At 43.5% G+C, this 23,270-nt stretch overlaps 1 protein-coding gene across 1 annotated transcript in view; it reads right to left on the bottom strand.

Annotated features, from left to right (window-relative positions):
• Positions 1 to 23,270, bottom strand: part of LOC148017425 (callose synthase 9-like) — a 202,201-nt gene that overhangs the window by 109,605 nt on the left and 69,326 nt on the right. The window contains exons 4-7 of the mRNA XM_087662494.1: positions 22,004 to 22,130; positions 21,491 to 21,598; positions 15,285 to 15,407; positions 15,117 to 15,206 (exon numbers count right to left, since the gene is read on the bottom strand). Of these exons, the coding sequence (XP_087518620.1) occupies positions 15,117 to 15,206; positions 15,285 to 15,407; positions 21,491 to 21,598; positions 22,004 to 22,130 (448 nt within the window). The remainder of the gene's footprint in view (positions 1 to 15,116; positions 15,207 to 15,284; positions 15,408 to 21,490; positions 21,599 to 22,003; positions 22,131 to 23,270) is intronic.

Raw genomic sequence — 23,270 nt, 5'->3', positions numbered from 1 at the left:
CGGATGTAGTGAGCTTACCTCCATGCCGTTCGAGTTACCTCCTCTCCCACGCACTCCGGTAGCTCCACGATCCAAGTGTAAGCTTCAAGCAAGCTCCATCCTCAAGCTCCACGCTTCAAGCTCCATCACCGCGAGCAAGACAAGAGAAGAGAAGAGAAGAGAATAAGAGAGGAGAAGATGGAGAGCTTCTCCAACCCACGGTCCCTCACCCTCACACACTCACTCCCTCACATTCTCACACTCCCTCTCTCAAGCACAAGCTCAAGCAAGCAAGAATAAGAGGAAGAAGAAGAAGAGGAGAGCCACTTTTTGCCACACACAAGAATGAGCTTCTCATTCACTTTTCAACTTTATATACAAAACCCTAAATCCCTTTTGGGCGGTCATCCCCTTAACCCCTTTTTTACATGGCCGACCGTGGCCTAGGCCCTTTTTCCCATTGTCCTTCTATCTTCCTAGCTTCCTTCCTACCGCCCATCTACCTTTACAAATTGCACGGGTGAGAGCCCGGCGCTCTTTAAATTAAACCATGATGCGCTTACGCTCTATTACAAAAGTATTGATTCGCACTTTTTCTTGTGCGCCCTTTTCCTTTATTTAGAACTTTTCTGCATTTCTTGTGCTTCCATATTTTTCTTGGCGCGCCTTCATCTTCCGTTTCACTTTTGCCTTGGCCTTTTTCTTCTACTTTAGCTTTTTCAAATTTTTCACCTTGTTTATCTAACGGTTAACAAGCTTATTAATGGATTATTTATGTATTGCAACAAGTCAGGGCACATACCTAAACATTGTCCTAACAAAAGAAATATGATCATTCCTACTCTACTACTCTATCTCTCTGAAGAAACATTGACATTCAGCCTCAAGAGACACCATACAACTAGACAAAACTTCAAGAAACCTAAAACAAGGTGTCTTTCTATTTATAGAATCAATGTTTAGCTTTATATTACCAATAAACCTAGTGAGGAAGGATGGATAGATAGATAAGCTTTGTTAGACTCTAGAGCCACAACATGCTTCACGGATGAGAAATTTGTAGAGCAACATGGTATACGACCTCTAAGAAAGGAAAATCTAGCATATGCAAAAGTAATTGATTGTTGATCTCTTACTTCAAGAGATATCAAGTATGAGACTCAACCCATAAAAGTTATCCTAAGGTGTCTTGTATCACATATAGCATTCAACATCATCCATTTCCCAAATAGTTCCATTTTTCTTAGGCTATCATAGCTAGAATTGCATAACCTTGATATCAATTGAAAGTCTAGAGAGGTTGAACCAAGGCTAGTATAAAGTAATAAAACGAAGAATTTTTTATGGATATACATTGGAGCAAAGGTATTCATGCATCAAAGAATCCACCATTGTTTATTTTTGTAATTTCAATGGAGAAGCCAATGGATGTTTAGGGATCTTTGAAAGAGGGTAGCATCTTTTAAAGATTTGAAGAATGTGTTTGAAAAGAAAAATTCACGTATGTACTAGAACATAGACCTTATGATTGTGCAATAAATATTTAGCAAGTCTAGATATTGGTCAGAGTCTTATGCTTTTGTTGTGCATTGTTCATATGATCCTTCTTTTTATGCACGTGGCTTAACAATTGCTAAAAACAACAACACACAGTATTTCGACAATGGTGCCTCCAAGCCCATAACATCTTTTCATGACTTGTTTGTATTATATGCAAATGTAAAAAAGGAGAGATCATATGCATGTGCAAATAATGCTTCCTATGCAATCCAAGGCATGGATACATTCCCATTACTGCAAAGATGGAAAGACTACCATGCTTAAAAAGGTTTATGTGCCTTGCATAGAGAAGAAATTGCTTTCAATTTGAACCATTGCATGCACTAGTTTTGTGGTTAAATTCCACATGAATCAATATAGTATCTATGACTATAGTGATGGGGATGCCCTAGTTTTGTGGTTAAATTCCAAATGGATCACTATAGTGTCTATGACTGTAGTGATGTTTATGGACCCATGCGTGCCAAATCCATCAAAGGATACTCATATTTTGTTAACTTCATTAACGGCATGACCCATCATGTCATGGAAGTTTAATGCCCCTTTTAGCGTTTAATTCCTTTTTGGCTAAAAGGGGCACTAAACATCAAAGTAATATGCCTTATACACCTGAACAAAATGGTGTGACTAAAAGAAATAATCTAACTTTGATGGAGATAGAAAGTTGTATGCTTTCACACAATAAGTTGCCCCCTAATTTCTTGCTTGATTCTATTATGTGTACAATATGTACTAAATCACAACCCCACTAAAGTATGGCTGAATGTACATCTTATGAGGCTTGAAATGACCAAAAGCCAATGGTGTCACACATTCATCTCTTTGGTTGTTTGGCATATGCTTTGTTGCCACAACCATGAAGACATAAGTTGCAAGACAAGGCTGTCAAATGCAGTTTCATTTGTTACAATGCATAAAGTAAAGGATATTGCTTGTACCAACCCTCCAAGAATAAGATTTTTGTTAGTAAAGATTTGGTGTTCGCCGAACATACTCATCAACCCTTCATTGATTGCAAAAATCAGCCCAATTTGGGACCTATGGATATGTTTGATAGTTTTTTGCCATTGTTTCGACAAATGCAGCCAATTTTGGTAAATTTCAGCACCCTATTGAGGGTTTACAATGGCAAACACATACTCAATAGCAGCCTGATTTTCAACCCATTAATCAAGGCATTGGTGATAATGAAGAGGCCCATGAGAGGGCTGCTATTCAAGAAGCTAAAACAATCCCTATATGACGGTTGGATACATTACTGAACAAGAAACAATCTATTCAACTTCCCGACAGAACTATAGTGACCACTCACTATCCACATGGTAGCTTCTTCGCATAGACACTTGTAGCTACTACATGCCACGAGGAACCTGTTTCTTTACATGATGCAATAGAGGATGAGCATTGGATGACAGCTATGCAATTAGAGTTGGATTCTATCCATAAAAATGGCACAAACACAAAGTAGTTTACTAGTTAAAACACAAATCCAATGGTAACATTGGATCACCACAAGGCACATCTTGTTGCCAAAGGGTATACCTAATAGCATGTGCCTATTGCATAAGGCCCTTTATGGTTTGAAACAACCACCTAGCGCATAATAACAAGAAGATTACATGCATATTTGATTGCTCTTGGCTTCAAGAATTCACAACTAAAAGCACATTTTATGTCTACAAAGAGGATAATCCTTGGATTTTCATTCTTTATATAGATGATATGATGTTAATTCGACCTTATGAGAAACAGATTTCAACCTTAAAGGCTGAATTTCAGCATGCTTTTGATATCATCTAGTTATAGCTGTAATGCATTGCTTTTGAAATCTTGCATGGATACTTGCATCTTGCAAGAAGCCACTTACTGCACTATTACGATGGCAAAGCAGCCTTTCTCATGCTTGGACCAAACCCCAATCCAAATGTACTTTTTTATATTCCTATTTGGCTAGTCTCTTCTTTACTAGCTTGAGCTCCATTAGTTTCATCCTCACCATGAAGAGAGAATTCTTCCTCATGCAACATAAGCCCCATTTTCCATTACATCCACACACACATTTGCCAAAGGCCCCATATCACTATTAGGCAAACATGCCAAAAGGTCCTTTACATGGGTTACACTATCCAATTTCTCCAATTCACAAAAGTTATATTACCATTTCTTAGATCATTGGAGCCTTTATATACAGAGAGTGAAGTAACATGCCTCCAAAACAAGACTGGCACCACAAAGAAGGAGGCGAGAGAAAAATAAGCCAAAGAAGAAAGGAGAAGGAAGAGCAACAGGAGGAGGAGGAGAAGAGCTAGCAGTTGCATAGATGAGAGATGGCCCAATTGAGGAGTCGAGATGAGCAAAAACACAGCACAAGCAACAAGAAAAGAAGTCCTCAAAAACATTCTAGATAAACACACGTTTACCAAAGGGTGAATATGTTAGCCTGCTCTTCTCTCAGTCTCAGTCTGTCATCTCCTGGTTGTGAGCTCCTGTCAGAGTCTGACAGGAGACAGAGGAGCTCTGTCAGGACATTTTTGTTCAGCATGCAGTCCTGGGTTTGTTCCAGCCCAAACTGGGCTGTTTTTGCCCTGACTGCCCATTTTTCTGGGCAGTCGGCCAGATCTGGCCATAGTCAGCCAGATCTGGCTGGTTGGCCAAATCTGGCCAGGTCGGCCAGTTTGGCTGGTCGGCCAGTTTGCTGGCCTGGGGGCTATTTATATCAGCCCCCCCAGTCAGTCCAGCATTGCTCTCTGCAGGTACAGCACTGCTCCCTCCGTCTCCGTCTCCGGCATTGGTGCTGCCACTGCTTCCAGTCTGTCCTGGTTCCCTCACTGACGCTCCGGGCTGCGTGCAGGGACTGTTCTGTCCATTCCAGTGTATTCAGCATTCATCTCAGTCAGTGCAGACTTTCTTCCTTCATTCTCTGCTTTCTCTCTCCTCTCCTCTGTGTTCGTGTTCTTCTTCCGCTGCGCACTCTCACATGGTATCATCGCCTGATTGAGAGCACGGAGGACGAGAGAAATACCTTACTGCTGCTGCCAACAGATCCATCACAGCCAAGCGACTGCTACAGGAGGCTGTTCAGCCTGCGTTTGCAGTCCACGCTGACTGCAGAGGCTGCCACGTCATCCAGCGACACAGCATCCCTGCGTTTGCCATCAGGCGGCCTCTCCCGCTGCTGGGCGACCTCCCTGCAGGCTGCATTTTGCTGCTCTGCAGGTCGCTTCCACCTCAGGCGGCTCTTTTTCTGCAGGCGACCTCTGTCTGAGTTGTTTCCTGGTGCTGGTGGTCTCTTCTCTGGTGTTCGACATCAGTATTCTTTGCGTTTTGCAGATCCAGGTGTTTGTAGGCACTCCCTGCCTGCGTCTTGGTGGTTGGTGACCCCATTGCTGGTCCTATTTCGACAGCGGCACAACTTTCTTTGGTATTTTGCAGATTGGAAGATGTCTTACCAGTTTTCAGGCTTTGAAGACTCAGAGGATGAGCTTCTCTCTCATCATTCCTCTGAGCGGAGGCGGGACTATCGTGAAGTTCGACATCGGGAAGACCCTCCTCGCACTCGTCCTTCTTCAGTCCATGCATCTCAGAGGGTTCCATCTACTGCGAAGGTTTCTTCAGTGAAGACTGCATCAGATGTGCGGATGCCTTCCTTGATTCCCTCTATCCAGGTGCCGATTCTCCCTTCCTTTCCGAAGGAAGACAAGTTGGATGGTTCCAACTACTCCCTATGGTCATGCAAGGTGGCTTGCATCCTTGATACCTTTGACCTGTGGGAGCTTGTTTCCTCGCCCATCGACCGACCCCCCGTGGATTCGTCCGATGGCACCTCTATGGACCGTGCAGCCTTATGGGATAGGCTCAACTCTCGAGCCCGTTCCTTTCTTTTTATGAGTCTCCATGCTTCTGTTCTTGTACATGTTCACAGGTTAAAGACCGCGGCGGAAGGACAAAGCTTGCGTCTTTGTATCAGCACAAGACATTTGCCCACAAGATTTCCCTGGAGAAGAAGTTGCGGATGCTCAGTCTTGATGGTTCTTCTTCCATGAAGGAGCACATCACGAAGATGGAGGATATGCGAGGCGAGCTAGCCTCTCTTGGTCGTCTGATATCGTCTGAGGATATGGCGATGATTCTGTTGACTCAGCTGCCATCACCCTGTTATGATGTCTTCTACACCGGCCTCATCACCTCGAGGACCCGTGAGACACTCCTATGGGAGGAGCTTTCCTCGCTTGTCTTGGAGCATGACGAGCGACTCAAAGAGGTGGGCGCCAGTGGCTCCACCAAGGCATTTACGGCAGGCACAAGTGGCGGCAAGAAGAAGAAACAAAAGAAGGAGAAGGCCAAGGACAAGAAGGAGGAGGACAAGAAGGACAAGGAGGAGGAGGACAAGAAGGATGCGAAGGAGAAGAAGCCCAAGTGTCCCCATTGTGGGAAGGGCACTCATCCCGAGGAGAAGTGTTGGCAGAAGTATCCCCATTGGAAGCCTAAGGAGAAGGACTCGAAGGCGGCCCCAGCCACAACAGAATCTGTGTTTGTGCATCTCTTTGTTGAGGAAGACACTGCCCTAGCTTCTACCACACAGGAGAAGCCTTGGGTCGTCGATAGTGGAGCATCTTCACACATGACCTTCCGTCAGGATTGGCTTCAGGATCTTTGTTCCAGAGGGGGTACAGTCACCATTGGTGACAATTCTACAGTTCCTATTCGAGGAGTGGGGACTTTACCTATGTTTTCTGACAGGCGGTCTTCCTCCGCCAAAGTTCTCTATGTGCCTGATTTGGGTTTTAACCTATTATCCGTGCATGGTCTTACTCAGTTAGGTACCCGAGTCATTTTTACACAGGATGCAGTCACAGTGGAGGATGCTTCTACAGGTGATGCTCTTTGGACAGGTACACAGGAGGGTGGGCTTTATACGCTCACAGCCTTGGCTGCGCGGACTTCCCATGAGCTTGGGCTGCTTTGGCATGCTCGGTATGGTCATTTGAACCTCGATTCTCTTCGCCGGGCTTCTAGGCGGAAGATGGTGGAGGGACTTCCTGATTTCCCTCCTCTTCACACTTTGTGCCCTAGCTGCTTGAGGGGCAAGCAGCACCGGCAGCCTCACCCACAGGTTGCTTCTCGGCGGGCTACTTCTCCGCTTGAGTTGGTTCATACCGACCTTTGCGGACCTATGGGCACGGCCTCCCTTGGGAAGGCCAAGTATTTGATGCTGATTGTGGACAACTTTCGTCGTTATGTGTGGCCTTATTTCTTGGATTACAAGAGCGAGGCGTACTCCCGTTTCTGTGAGTGGCAGGTGTTTGTGGAGACCCAAACAACTTCCAAGGTTCGTGGTGTTCGAGCTGATCACGGTGGAGAGTTCACTTCTCACCTTTTCTCTCAGTTTTGCAGGGATCATGGTATTCGGGTGGAGTATTCCCATCCGAACACACCATCCGAGAATGGTGTGGTGGAGCGTGCGAATCGGACCATGATTGAGATGGCCCGATCTATGCTGGAGCATAGGAGTCTTCCTCATTTCCTTTGGGGTGAGGCGGTGGCTACAGCGGTGCATATACGCAACCGCTCTCCGACTTCGGCGTTACAGGACATGACTCCATATGAGGCTTTCTTTGGCAAGAAGCCTTCCGTGTCCCATTTTCGCATCTTTGGGTGCGATGCTTTTGTCCATGTGGACAAGAAGAAGAGGAAGACGAAGTTCGACTCTAAGTCGAGAAAGCTTATCTTCGTTGGTTATAGTACGACCACGAAGGGATATCGGCTCTATGACCCGACGACGCGGACGGTTGAGGTGAGCAAGGATGTGATCTTTGATGAGACTTCGGCCTCTGACGATCCGATTGATGGTTCTATTACAGATGTTTCTTCATCGTCCATGGACCCCCCCCCACCTTCTCTCCCTTCACTTCCTTCCAGGATGCCGCTTAGCACCCCCCCTATTCCTCCTCCTTCGGCTTCCCATTCCCCTTTGGTGGATGTGCCTTCGTCTACTACGAGCTCTTCTACCGCCACTTTGGGATCTTCACGGGATATACAGCCTTCTTCAGATGCGGAGGATCTACCTTCCCTCGGTGAGGGGAAGTCCCTCTCCGATTCGAGTGCTTTACAGGTTCCGGAGGCCCCCCAGTCTTCCTCACAGCCGCAGGAGTCTCTCAGGATTCCTTTATGGTATCGCCGGCTCATGCAAGATTCAGGTGTTACTCACTTTCCTGCTTCTTCTACAGGTCCCCGACGATCAGCCCGTTTACAGGCCCAGCGGGATAGTTCACTATGTGTGAACTATGCTCTTATGTCACAGATTCTTCAGGATTCCGAGCCTTCCACTGTGGAGGAGGCTCTTGCACAGGATATTTGGAGATAGGCTATGTAGGCCGAGCTCGATTCCATCGAGCGAAACCATACGTGGGAACTTGTACCGCGTCCCGCGAAACGGAAGGTGATTGGTGTGAAATGGGTCTTTAAGACCAAATATCTTGCAGATGGCTCCTTGGACAAGCATAAAGCTAGGCTTGTTGCCAAGGGTTTTGCACAGCATGCAGGGTTGGATTACTTTGAGACTTTTGCTCCTACAGCCAGGATGTCTACCATCCGAGTTCTTTTGGCTCTTGCTGCTCACCACCGTTGGCCTGTCTTTCAGATGGACGTCAAGTCTGCTTTTCTGAATGGCGTTCTAGAGGAGGAGATTTATGTTTCACAGCCTCCTGGTTTTCTTGTGCAGGGGAAGGAGGATCATGTCTACAGGCTGCGGAAGGCTCTTTATGGCCTAAAGCAGGCTCCTCGTGCTTGGTACCAACGGATTGACCGCTTCTTTCTACAGAGTGGCTTTGCGCGCTCCGCTTATGATCCCAACCTCTACTTACGGGTTGTGGATTCTCTTTCGGTGTTCCTTATCTTGTATGTGGATTATCTTATCATTACAGGGAGCGACACACTCAGCAGGTGGAGCCTACACGGTCCATTCTACAGCAGGAGTTTGACATGACGGATCTAGGGATCCTTCACTTCTTTCTAGGTCTGGAGATCTATCAGATGGCACAGGGCATTTTTATCTCACAGCACAGGTACATCTCCGAGCTTCTTTCGGAGTTTGATATGGCTACGTGTCGGCCTATCTCGTGCCCCATGGACCCTGAGTCCAAGCTTTTCACAGCTGGAGTTCCTCTTACCGATCCCATCCGTTATAGGTGCCTTGTCGGCTCTCTTATCTGGCTGCTTCACACTCGGCCGGATATCTCTTTTGTGGTGGCTTTATTGTCTTCTTTTATGCAGACTCCTACACAGGATCACTGGCAGGCGGCCTTGCGGGTTCTTCGCTATTTACAGGGGACTCGATCCTTCGGGATCATGTATGGAGATGGGATTACCCTTTCTGGATGGAGTGATTCTGATTGGGCAGGTGATGTGGATTCGAGACGATCCACTACAGGTTATGCTTTCACCCTTGGATCTGGTGCTGTCTCTTGGAGCAGCAAGAAGCAGCCTACTGTGGCACTTTCTTCTACAGAGGCTGAGTATCGGGCCCTTTGTTCGACCGCTATGGAGGCCGTTTGGCTTCGTCGCTTACTCGCGGAGATTGGCTTTTCTCAGACCGGACCTACGGAGCTGCGCGTGGATAACCAGAGTGCTCTTGCTCTGGCTAAGAACCCGGTGTTTCATGCTCGTACGAAGCACATTCAGGTTCAATATCACTATGTTCGAGAGCGGATCGTGGATTAAGAGCTGCTGGTGGTCTATTATCCTACGGCGGCCAATGCAGCTGATCTCTTTACGAAGCCGTTGCCTCAGGCTTCTTTGCTTCATCACATGCGGTTCTTGGGTCTTCAGACTCTCCCAGGAGTTGAGAGGGGGTGTTAGCCTGCTCTTCTTTCAGTCTCAGTCTGTCATCTCCTGGTTGTGAGCTCCTGTCAGAGTCTGACAGGAGACAGAGGAGCTCTGTCAGGACATTTTTGTTCAGCATGCAGTCCCGGGTTTGTTCCAGCCCAAACTGGGCTGTTTTTGCCCTGACTGCCCATTTTTCTGGGCAGTCGGCCAGATCTGGCCATAGTCGGCCAGATCTGGCTGGTCGGCCAAATCTGGCCAGGTCGGCCAGTTTGGCTGGTCGGCCAGTTTGCTGGCCTGGGGGCTATTTATATCAGCCCCCCCAGTCAGTCCAGCATTGCTCTCTGCAGGTACAGCACTGCTCCCTTCGTCTCCGTCTCCGGCATTGGTGCTGCCACTGCTTCCAGTCTGTCCTGGTTCCCTCACTGACGCTCCGGGCTGCGTGCAGGGACTGTTCTGTCCATTCCAGTGTATTCAGCATTCATCTCAGTCAGTGCAGACTTTCTTCCTTCATTCTCTCCTTTCTCTCTCCTCTCCTCTGTGTTCGTGTTCTTCTTCCGCTGCGCACTCTCACAGAATAGGCGGAAACCTATTTCAGTATTTCCAATTCTATTTGAAACACTCATTCCATTTTAGGGTGCCTAAAACAACGTTTTCAGATACTATGATCCACCCCTATCTTTAGTTTTCCATGTGTTCATCAAATATCAAACACAAACATATATGAAAGTATGATTCGAGTATGATTGAACCCTTGAGCTGAATCATAGGTGAGCCTAACTTTTCAACATATATTGAAAATTTTTTAGAAAACACAAATAACTTCAATATTTGAGTACTAAACTAATGAGCAACTATCAAACAATAGATACCATGTATTAAATAATAAGTATCTAACTTGAAAGTGTACAACGGAAGCGAAACACAAACATAAAGAGAAGCAGAAAGAGAGAGAGAGAGAGAGAGAGTATGTGTGTGTGTGTGAGGAAGCAGAAGATGAGGAAATAATACTACATTGACTGAAGAAGAATATTGATACACTGATGATGGATTGATCGGTCCCTGCACACAACCCACAGTGTCAGTGAGAGCACCAAATCAAGATGATGATGATGGCAACTCCGGAGACGGAGGAAGATAACAGAGTCCGAGTGTGCACTTGCCAAGGAAAAAGGAAGATGATGATGTGAATGACTGCCGAGTGGGGGATGGCTATAAATAGCCACAAAACCTCTAAACTCGCCTACTGAAATCTGAAAATGCCATAAATGCTCACTAACCAGCATTGAATGCTGGTCATGGCATAATAAATGCCTAGAAAATGCCAAATGGTCAACAAAAAATCCGACTAGCAAGGACAATATCCGACAAATATGGACAGCCTCGAAAATGTAGAAATTGCTAATGAAAGCACATTGAAATCCGACAAACAAAAGAAATGCACCTAGATAGCCACACTAGAACGAGTAACCTCCCTTATTAAAACACATGACATACCTGTCAAAGCTCCAAAAGTCCTCGTCTAACTCGGACTGAGGCTCACAGGCAAGAGATGGCAAGGCATGACAAACATGACTGCTAACACCCCCTCTCAGATCCTGGATGTGGCACAAGGCCAAGGAAGAAACGGATCCTAGGGTGGCAAGAGGAATGCCAATGTCGATGAAGTCCATTGATAAAAACTGTCTATGAAGAAGCTCCTCACTATCCTTGGAAAACCTCCTCTGAAACACTAGGGGCTAGGGAATCCATAGCCAAATCATCGAGATCATCCCCCTCTAAAAGGAATGGGGGGTACGAGGGAACCATCGAAGAGGGCAGGGGATGGGAAGGAACCTATCGAAAAGATGGTACACAAGAAGAAACAGGTATAGCAATAGACAACGGCCTCGGAAAACCCTACATAAGAGAAGGGGAAGAATGGAGCCTGTAAAGCCCACTCTTCTACCAACCTGTCGGGATAACAACCCTTGTAGGAGAATCCTCAATACAAATGGCTTGCTCAATGAAGACAACTTGGGTACCAGCCCTAGTAAGGTCATAAAGTGAGAGAAGGCGAAAGCCCAAGCCCGGAACATAGTATGGGGGAGTTTCAGAAACGGAAACAAAAAAAACCAAAGTTTCGGAGTTTCGGCCAAATTTTGAAAACAGGGAAACGGCGTTTCGGATTGTACACTAAAATAAATACAGTATTATCTCAATATGTAAATATATCAATGCCTACAATAACATGTACCCAAATTTCATACAAAATGGCATTTCAGATTGTACACTAAAATAAATACAGTATCATATGGGTATGTAAATAAATCAATGCCTACAATAAGATGTACCCAGATTTCATACAAAACTTTAAGTCTTCATGTCATACGATTGAAATCATGATTCATTACACATGTCAAGACTCACGAGTAAAGATTGAAGAGTCAAGTCTCAATGGTTGAAACTTAAGATAGCTTAACACAATTGAGGCAACAAAATGAACTATATCATCAATCATCTATGATCTAAAGAGCAGTGAAAAGTGACATCAAGAACAGAGGAGACTGACGTCAAGAACAATGGAACAAGAATCAAGATGCATAATAAGTGAAATCAAGATACAATGATACATGTAACTACGTCATGTGAATAATCTATCAAAACTCCAAAATCAGGTGAGCACTTAGCACTGTGTACTAGTCTCTAGACTCTAGTAACTACTGACTAATAAGTATCAACATTAATGAACAACTGGCAACTGTAGTTCGGACAACAAGGCCCAAGGACTTTGTTGGAAATGCATGTCAAGTGGTCTTTCACCCGCGTTACGCTCCCTGATTTCTCCAATCCACAATAGTTGCACCGCTACTTCTTTGATCCATTGGAGCCCTCAAATACCTTGATTGGAGTGATGTGCTTTCAACATGGATCCGGCCTTTAGATAATGGGAAGAAGAAGAAGAGGAGGAGGAGATTGGAGCCCTCAAATACCTTGATTGGAGTGATGTGCCTTCAACATGGATCCGGCCTTTAGATAATGACGAGGAGAAGAAGAAGAAGAAGAAGAATAATAATAATAATAATAATAATAATAATAATAAGAGGAGGAGGAGGCAGCCGCAACGGCAGCGGCGGGAGCTGGAGGAGGAGCAAGAGGAGGCGGGAGTTGGAGTGCCCCAAAACGGACCACAGGATGCCGAATCGCTGGTCTACCGTTTGCGTTTCGACAACCCCGAAATGCCGTTTCGGGGTACTATGGTCTCAAAAATAAAGGGCATGTGAAAGGGAGCTCTAAGCATAGTCGGGAAATAAAGGCAAAGTGCCAACACCACAAATAGGTACCGAAACAATGTCATCAACAGTGACAAAACCCTCTGAAGCGCATAGATGCTACAACAAATCACCTCACGGATTCATATGACTAGAAGCTCCACTATTACCCAGCCAAGGTCTCTCCGAAGATCAGGCAACCACTGAAGAAGGCTCCTCCAAGGCAACAATATGAATGAACACTGACTCATGAATAACCACTCGAGTAAAGGTAGAAGGCTCTATCATTTTAGCTCTAGCCTTCACTCTCGGACAAAGGTGAGGATACTTCTTCCACCATTTCCCCTATGAATATGTCCCCTTCCCACAGTATGAGCATTTAGGCTACTCCGATAGAGCCTAAAGAACTCTCCTGTCTTTTAGCCTTTGACTTTCCTTTCTTCTTCTTCCCCCCTCCTGAACCTGCAACACAAGCTTTGGTAGAGGTTGATCCACTAGCTACCTCTTTGGTGCGCTCGTCATTCTCCAAAACAAGTGGAGCAAGCTTCTCCCATAGAAGCTTCTCATGAATCCTCAGTGTAAGAAGACTAGTGTAGAAGACATCAAACAATAGCTGAGTCAAAAGAATCACAGCCATATCCTCTAAAGAGATCATCCTACCAAGGGACGCAAGCTCATCCCTCATGCCCTCCAACCTATTGATATTATCCTTCATGTCCTCCAACCTATTGATATGATCCTTCATGGAAGAAGAATCATCAATAGCGAGCATCACTAATTTCTTCTTGAGAGTAATCTGGTGGACAAATGTCTTCTGATCGTACAAAGAAGCAAGCTTTGTCCACCCTTCTGTTACTTTCCGCAGCCCGCACACATGTACTAGGACAGAATCTTATAAGGTCATAAAGAGGAAAGATCGAACTCTAGAGTTGAGCCGATCCCATAAGGTTGCACGATCCATCGATGATCCAACGGTGGGGTCCTCCACTGGACGAGAAATAGGATTAGTAACAGACTCCCAAAAAGCTGCATGATACAAAAAAGTTTATGCTTGGTCCTTGGAGACTGTCGCCTAGCTGCCTGCGAGTCAAAACAGGTAGTGGACCACCTATTCGGGCTATCGAAGCAATAAATGCAAGCTGAAAAATCTAAGTTTTGGAAATATGGGCTGCTCGTCTGCGATGAAAACCTGCTCTTCTACAAGAAATCTTCAGACTCTATCCTCACTTAGGCAATGATACCATGTGAGAGTACGCAAAGGAAGAGAAACATAAACACAAAGAGAAGTAGAGAGAGAGAGAGAGAGAGAGAGAGAGAGAGGAAGCAAAAGATGAGGAAAGAATACTGCACTGACTGAAGAACAATGTTGATACAATGATGATAGATTGATCAGTCCCTGCAGGCAGCCCACAGCAATAGTAAGGGCACCAGATCAAGCTGATGGTGACGGCAACACCAGAGACAGAGGAAGATGACAGGGTTAGAGTGTGCACCTGCCAAGGAAGAAGGAAGATGATGATGTGAATGACTGCCAAGTGGAAAATGGCTATAAATAGCCACAAAACCCCTAAACTAGCCTAGTGAAATCTAGAAATGCCATAAATGCTGGCTGACCAGCATTTAATGCTGGTTGTGGTATAGTAAATGCCTAGAAAATGCCAAATAGCTACCAAAAAATCCGACTGGCGAAAAGACAATATCCGACACATGTGGACAGCCTAGGAAATCTAGAAACTGCTCCTCGAAAACACACTGAAACCCGACAAACAAAAGAAATGCACCCAGATAGCCACTCTAGAATGAGTAGCCTGCCCCATCAAACACATGACAGACCTGTCAAAGCTCCAAAAGTCCTCATCTGACTCAGACTAAGGCTCACAAGCAAGAGATGACAAGGCATGACAAACATGACTGCTAACAATAACTTCAAGCACCTAGCAGCACATTTTTTCACTTTTTTCCAAAATATTTTTCCCCCAAAATTGTGCCTATTCTAAAACCCACACTGCATACTCTAGGTTTACCAACATTTACAAACATCTAATTCAGGTTTCAAATGCGTCTAGAAACAACTATGTTCCTATCTTTTCTAACAGTCATAGCACTATGGCAGTTACAAGAAACCTAGTATTTCATGTTGGCACTAGCACATTGAGTGCATTATCATGGTGTCAAACAAAGGCTCGATGCATGAGAGATTGACTTGGTATATATCCCTACACAGGAATAGACACCCATTTGAGTGACCATGGTGGTGTATAACCACCCTAAAGAGTTTGAATATAATGGAACATAAGGTCAAATAAAGCAATAAATTATGACTTTTAAAACATGAATAACCATTTTCTTCTTTTACAAACCGCTAAGATCAAATGCACACCTATTATACACAGCTTTCTCCACACTTGCGAGTTCTACAAACAGTATTCACACACTTCCATACACTACTAAACTAATGTACACTTCAGAAATCATGTTTTTCATTATCTGACACTAAAAAATTACCGGGTTGTTCACTTCAGGTGTTGCAAGGCGTGATTGAGCATTGGCAAGCAAAAGGACAAGATGCTCCCGTTGATTGTTTGCATTATCTCTCTGACACAAAAAGTGAAGTTATGGAAAGACAGCAACTTGAAAGCTACTCTTTAGTTGACCCCAAGTACAAACACTTACCTGAAAACCAAAAATATACTCCATAACATCAAAAATGTCAACAGGCCTATGTTGAGGCATGTCAAAATCTTCTGGGAGCAGAAATTCATTGGAGCTGTCTAACTCCTTCATAGCAGCCTTAATCTATTACATACATGATGGAAAAATGTTTGCCAAAATCTCTCTCTCTCTCTCTCTCTCTCTCTCTCTCTCTCTCTCTCTCTCTCTCTCCTGCACAGTGTACATTTCTCAAGTTATAGGGCACTTTATTTGGCTTTTAATTAGGCAGCATATATAGTGACATGAGACACGTTTCTAGGATGGGGACAAGAACCACAACAAGAAAATGGTCATCCCATGTCACTAGAATTTGTATGCTGATCAGCCCATCTCATATGGCCAAACTATCCTCTAGGGTGGTGTCTTGAGGGGCTTTTTATTCACACCCTTCACTCTCCATTATCATCTTGCATGACTGTATCCTTGGAGCAAGGGACACTACAAGCACTACTATTGGTCATCACTCTCCATTATCATTTCGCATGACTGTATCCTTGGAGCAAAGGGCACTACAAGCACTACTATTGGTCATCACTCTGTTGGAACCCCAGTGGTATTGTATTAGTCATCTCATGCTTCTCTTTACAGATTTAATTGCCTGTTCATTGAAGTTTCCGTCTTCATCTCTCACTGCTCATTGTGTCAATGTTTATGCTTTGCCTTTCCGCGCTGCCGTTCATTTGTGCATCCTCATGTTATCACACTGCTAGAATCTTTGATTCTGGTGCTGTTTACTGACTCCTACCGGTCTGCAACTCCTGTGTTTTACTGCTGTCAGAGCTGCTATACTTTCACATTTTCACTCTCAGCCCATCATCTCATACAGGACAGCCTCTCCACTAGCTGGGTGACTCATTTCTTGTGGCAGATGACCTGTTTTCCTGCTGCATCAAGTGTTGAACCCTGCATTCTTACGGCTGCTATTGTCAAGAGGGCTAGTACTCTCATCACCAGGGCCGCTACAAGTGTCATCTACTGTTCTTGACCCTATTGGAACTGTGTTTTGGGTGCTGTGTTTTGACTGTCTAATCAGTTTCACACTTGCATTTTCTTTTCTGAGGTAAAAGAGGGTTTCATGTGTTGGTGGTTGTGATTTCTCAATACACCCACATTACATTTCACTATTGTGCCATTCTCTCTGCTTTCTCAACTGCTTGTGTATGATTGAACTGTTGAACTCTTGATTGCTTGGGCTGTTGGATGGGAACTTCCCTAGGTATCACCATTCTCCCTGCATTTACTCCTATGACACCTTTGTGTACTAATATTGATGATAACCTTAAAGGGCATGCTGTTAGGAGGTGTGGTTTGTGCAAAAGTGATGGCAGTATATCATCTCAGGATCAGCTCCTGGTCCTCAACAACCTTCACTATTACCATTTGGTCAGATTGAGGAAGAATTCATGGAAATAATCCACAATTCCGACTCAGATGATGCTGCAGCATACTTAGGTCTTCTCCAATGCATATAAAAGGAGGTTCTACCATGGTCACCTCATGTGGAACATCTCCCGAGGCATGGGCGAAGCTTACTCAAATTTACATGGTTTCATCACTCATGCAAGCTGTCAATCTTTTCAGCTCGAGGCCATCATGATCAAGCCAATGGCAATCTTTTCTTCTCTGAATTCCCAGACCAACTTCACGACATGCAAGCTGCCCTTCTCAAAGCGCATCATACAGGGATTGTGTCACGATGAGTGGGATGAGTGCGCAATGGGAATGCGAGTCATAAGTGGAGTAGGAGCAGTGTTGAGTATGAGATAGAGAGAGAGAGAGAATCCCAAGATGAGGGTACCAGCTCGTCACGGTACACAAAGAATAAAATGTATCTATATGTTAGGGTACAAATAAGGGTGTGTTCACAATTGTATAAGTTTATACACAGAGATTAAGGGACTTTACACCCTACAACCTCCCACTTAAGGGCTTGAAGTGGTACCTTTAAGCTAACCAACTCCCACTAATCAAATGCAATGCTCATGCTGGCCTTTGCAAGACTCTTAGTAAGAACATCTGTAGAGTTATCTTGGGTTTTGATCTTAGTCAGTGTGACAAGACTATCATTCAAGAGCGAATGAAGTGGTACCGAGCATCTATGTGTTTGGCACGTGCATGAAACATGGCACTCTTAGCCAGACACACTTCACTCTGGCTATCACAACCAAGCCCTGGAGTATGTGAAGAGAGACCAAAATCCTTGACAAAATGGCCAAGCCAAATAGCTTCCTTAGAAGCTCCTATGGCTGAAATATATTTAGCCTCTGCAGTACTCAATGCCACAATTTTCTGCAACCTTGAACACCAAGAGATAGCCCCACCAGCCAAACTAAATATATACGCACTGGTAGATTTCCTAGTGTCGAGATCTCCTGCCATGTCCGAATCATAGGATCCATGCAACTCTAGTGTATCCTTTCCATAGCATATACACTTCTGTTGTGTACCTTTTAAGTATCTAAAGATACATTTCACTGCTTCCCAATGTGGTTTGCCAGGGTTAAACATGAATCTACTAACAACTCCCACTGAATGAGCAATGTTAGGGCGAGTTGCAACCATGGCATACATCAAAGATCCACAAGCTAATGCATAAGGTATGCCCTTCATAGCTCTAGCAACTGCATCATCTTTTGGGCAATCAATTTTGCTAAGCTTTGTATGTGACACTAAAGGCACACCAAGAGGCCTAGCATCAGCCATATTAAACTTGTCAAGTACTTTGCTGATGTACTTGATGTGTGAGAGAAATAACAAAGTGTCGCAGTCTATCTTGTTTAATGCGAATGCCCAAAATGTGTTCAGCTGCCCCCAAATCTTTCATTAAGACGGCTGAACTCAGCTGCCTTTTAAGAGCATTCAAAGTACTCTTATGCTTTCCTGCAACGAGCATGTCATCCGCATATAAGACCAGCACAATAAAGCTTCCATCATCAACCTTTTCAGTGTATAAGCAATTATCTGCATGATTGCGTTTGAATCCATGGCCGTGCATTAAGGTATCAAACTTTTTACACCACTATCTAGGGGCTTGTTTCAGCCCATATAAGCTGCGTTTCAGCTTACAAACCAAATGCTCTTTCCCTGGAATAGCAAAACCTTCAGGTTGTTTCATGTATAGCTCTTCATCCAAGTCACCGTGAAGAAAAGCAATCTTCACATCCATCTGATCCAACTCTAAATCCAAGGATGCAGTGAGAGCAAACAAAACACAAAGCGTAGTCATCTTCACCACTAGTGAAAAAACCTCTTGCACACCTTTGCCACAACTCTAATACCAGTTTGTTGGGATGAGTACGCAATGGGAATGCAAGTCAAAAGTGGAGCAGGAGCAATGTTGAGTGTGTGAGTGAGAGAATCCCAAGATAAGTATACCAACTCGTCATGGTACACAAAGAATAAAATGTATTTATATGTTAGGGTACAAATAAGGGTATATCCACACCCGTATAAGTTTATACACAAAGATTAAGGGTGTGTTCATACCTGTACAAATAAGGGTGTGTTCACACCTGTACAAATAAGGATGTGTTCACACCCATATAAGTTTATACACAGAGATTAAGGGACTTTACGCCCAACACTGTGATGTGCAAGCTCCCTTTTAAGTTTGGTGGTGTTGCCAATGCCTTAAGTACTCAGACTCCATCAAATCCACTGAGTTTTCAGCATATGACATCTATGTTATTGGTGCATAAGTCCACACTCACATCACAAGGGCAATTGCCATCTCACTATTGCAGCTGCAGAGAGGGTGACAAGAAGAGGACAAACTTCAACGATCTAGTCATGCAACTAAGGCCATAGTGACCCAAGAATCTATCTTCTGGCCCTAGAGTCGTCATCATTCCTCACAAGTTGCTGAGGCAATGGAGCTCCACTTGTAGTCCATGAGATGGATATTAAAGGCCAAACACACTACTATTCATCGTTTCATAAACACGAGAGTTTACCACTTCACCTAGTTTTCCATTGCTCTTTACATATCATAAACTCTATGACAATATCATTACTCACTTGTATGATTTGTTCAAGTCACAAAGGTCACTTTGGCCTTTTGCAAACGTTTGTAATTCTTTGTTTCTTTCTTTCTTCTCTCTTGCTTTCCCATTTTGGCATCTAAATTGATGAGATGTCAAATTGTATGAGTTTACTTGGAGAGCCCATCACAAAGTTCAGATTTTATGATTAGTCACATCAGCATCTCCTCCTACTAGTTGCATGTAGAGACAACCAGATATAGCACAATAGCATTGGAGTCAGAAGACAGCCATGTCTATTATGCCATCTAAAGACTGAGAGTCAACAATTCATTTGCATATGACCAGCTTATTGTGAGATCTGATGAAGATAACTACCTGTTTTGAGATGCTTTTGGTCTCCTTGCAAATCTTAGCATGTCATACTCTGACGGACGAATACAACAGTCCTACCACACTAGTGGGTATTGAGGTTGAGGAACATAGTGTGGACGGCAAAACACAACATATCATTGATGTCGAGTGGTTGAGGCTGAAATGCGGCAACAAGATGATAAAAACAGTAGCATGGCAGGAGCAGCCTTCAACATGCAGCTGTCTGGATACCTCTAGGAGCTAGGATGGTGTGGCCAAGGCTGGAGCAGAGAAAATGCAAGCTGAAATGATGATACTAGCAACAAGATGGCTCATTTTGGGGGCAACAAATGCTAGGAGACATATTCCACGATGGATTCAGTAAAACTATATTTATTTGCCGAGGCTCGTATACAAGGTGGATTTCTTGTGCAAGAAGTTGATGGGAACGTCTGTCCTTTTCGCACGTCAGATTAATTTAATGTGCACGTGGATGATTCCACAGCGAGTGATTCCGCAAAATACATATTTAAATTAATGGACGTTTATGAGTTTAAAGTGCATTCGTATTAAATTAAGGTTAGGACAGAGTTCCAACCTATTCATTTATTTTGTAGCTGAAGACTGCTAGGTATTCACTTTTGTGTGTTTTATCTTATTATTTTCTAACAATTGTGAATGCTTCAGTTAATGTGTAGAGCAAACAACGGTGGCGTTGGGAAGCACCGGGCAATGGCGTGTATTCAGATTACCTAGAAGAAATTATCATTTTTTATGGACACGCGCCTTATAATTAAAGACGTGGTGCTAATATTTATTTAAGCGCGCTTATTTATTAAAGCGCTTGACAAACATTTATTATTTTGTATGCGCATACGCACTCAGTTTAAATATTCCATTATTTGACATTGTATTTGGGCCCGACTTTTGGAACGCCCAATCGCTTTATTCTTTATTTGGGCAAAAGCAAACACAAAAGCCAAAAGCATGCTAATTGTAAATTGGGTTATTTTTTAGCTTGAAGATTAATAAATTTATAAATACATGCCTTGTGAAGCGCTCACACAAGGCATGGGGGGAGATTGTACCCAATTGGTCTTTTTGTCTCATGTCGTGCAAACCTTTCTTTTTGCTTTATGAGCTTTTGTAGAGTTCTTTGTTTTTTAGGACCTTCCGACATTCACTACACGCGCATACAGCATCCGATTTGCGCATCAGCAACATGCAACAGCAATGTTATTTTCAGCAGCAACAGTAGTTGATCCTATCTGCAGCATGCTGAAATGAGGATAGTGACAGTTGGCAGCAGGGTACTGATAAGGGCCAAACACAGGTAGGCCAATGGCGATGGTAGAGATGATGGCATGTTGGTGAAGAAATCGATAGCTAGCAAAGGATAGATTCAAGAAATGGTTTCCGTGAAAAGAGAGGCCAGCCTATGAATTCCTTTTATAAAAAATTTTGAGCCAATTATCATACTGAAACATTAGAATCTGGTCTTTATAATAATTCATCTAGAATTTTATTTTGGAGCTGTCTGTGAGCTTGAGATTAGCCCATAATTGAGATTAACTTGAGGTTAAAATCTAAGGTAGCTTAACAATACTTGCGACAAAAGCAAGGAAGGTGATAAGGGAGTGCTAACAAAAAGAGTGCTCACTCACATAGCACCCATTCTATGCACTTATGCAGAAGTGAACCTTGTGAGACAACCTATCCTCAGCCACTAGTTGCCTGTCAAAATAGAGTTCTAAACTTCTGCAGAAACCAGTAATAAGAATCAATAGAGTTCCCAAAAGAAAAGGATATTGTTTGAGAGGTGTGCATTCATACCTCTGCAGAAAATAGATCATCTGACATGCCAGGTGCATCCAAAGGGATGATATTATAAACTTTGAATTGTTCTATAGCAGCTGCATCATTCTTCATCATGTCCTTCAGCTGCACATGATGGAAAACATTCTCCAAATAAGAAAACTTTTGCTTAGCATGACAAAATAGTAATTTCTTTTCAGCTACTAATTAAGTTGTGCAGCAGCACTTCTGATATCATGTAAAAAGACAGAAAATAAATAAAGCAAGCTTGCATCTTTAAAAATGTATGCAGTGGAAAGACATCTCCCTACATCTTTCCATTAATTAATAACATTAACCTCTTCCAACATCTTGAATAATCCTAGCTCAATCTCACCTCCTTTTACCATCCCAAATATAAGTGCAACCAAGTAGTCCTTTCTGGATCAGCATACCAAGGAGTGAGGGAGTTCATCACGAGAAACAAAAAACATGTGCACTGAGGGAGGGAGGAGCAAGAACAAAGCTATAAGAAAGTGATTTCTTGTATACCTCTTGAGATATGACCAAGTCCCCCCCATCAGCAGCAGATCCTCGTGTGAGGGCATCTATCACATCTTTCAAAACACTCAAAGTTCCATAAATTTTCTTCAGCTCTCTATTTTTTCGCTCTTCCATTCTGTTTTACAGCACAGACCCCAAAGATCCGTCAAAATGACAACACATCAAAGCACTTGAATAACAACCAACCCCTTCAAAACGCTAATTGCTAGAAGGGCATTTCGTTCAAATTTCTAGAACACCAAAAATATGCATCACCTAAACAACTTTGGAAAAGAGCAAGACAAGCCTTGGTGTATCGTGGCAAACATAACAACCTAAAAAGCATCACCAACTACCAGCTCATACAAAATATCAAGCTGGATATATCATAGAACATAACAAACTCAACATGTCAAGTGCAAAGACGAACAAATACTAGAATTGTCTTTATAGGTGATAAAACGAAGAAAACATAATGACTCTTTATGTCCATAACACAAGGCAACTAAAGATCTAAAACTTCCGACTCTGAATGAATCAAGCAAGGCTCTAAAACATCCTTTTAGGACCCAACTTGCACACGAGACATGACAAGTTCACGAATATAAGGGACTACACATCAGACTCACCTCCTAGCCATAGAGCCAAACAAGCTCACCCTTGAGCCAGGAAACTAGCAATACTCTAGGTCACAACCACCTCCTAAGTATTCTGGCTTGAAGATGCCTTACATGGCACCCATTGTACAGGTGCCCACACTTCCTTCTTTGCCCAAAGAAGGCAAGTTGGATAATTCCAACTATTCTCTATGGTTGTGTAAGGTGGAGTGCATTCTTGACACCTTCGACCTTTGGGAGTTCCTCTCTCCCGATTCCCCATCCCATGGAAGATCCTACACACGGGACATTGATGGATCATGCAGCCCTTTGGGATTGGCTCAACTCTCGAGCTTGATCATTTCTCTTTATGAGTTTACACTATTCTCTCTTGGTTCATGTTCACAAATTTAAGATTACGATGAAGGTGTGGAAGAAGCTTGCATGATGGATGGTTTAACAAGCATTAGATCCACGAGTGATGTAGTCCCAAACAAACAAAAATAATGCTCTATTATTTAGGTTGGATAATGTACTCATTTTAGTAAGAAAATACCCTTTCCTTACATGCTATAAGGTAATAAATTGACCCATTTTTCCTTACGAAACTTAAATTTTTTTTCCAAATTGTAATTTAAAAAACCCTTCTATATATATAATCATCTCTTTACTATCAAAAG

This window comes from Lygodium microphyllum, chromosome 22, assembly GCF_053477565.2.
Source record: "Lygodium microphyllum isolate KBCC chromosome 22, Lygodium_microphyllum_v1.1.10, whole genome shotgun sequence".
In the NCBI taxonomy this organism is placed as follows: domain Eukaryota; kingdom Viridiplantae; phylum Streptophyta; class Polypodiopsida; order Schizaeales; family Lygodiaceae; genus Lygodium; species Lygodium microphyllum.
Note: the sequence above shows the minus strand (reverse complement) of the source record. Positions and strands in the feature narration are given on the sequence as shown.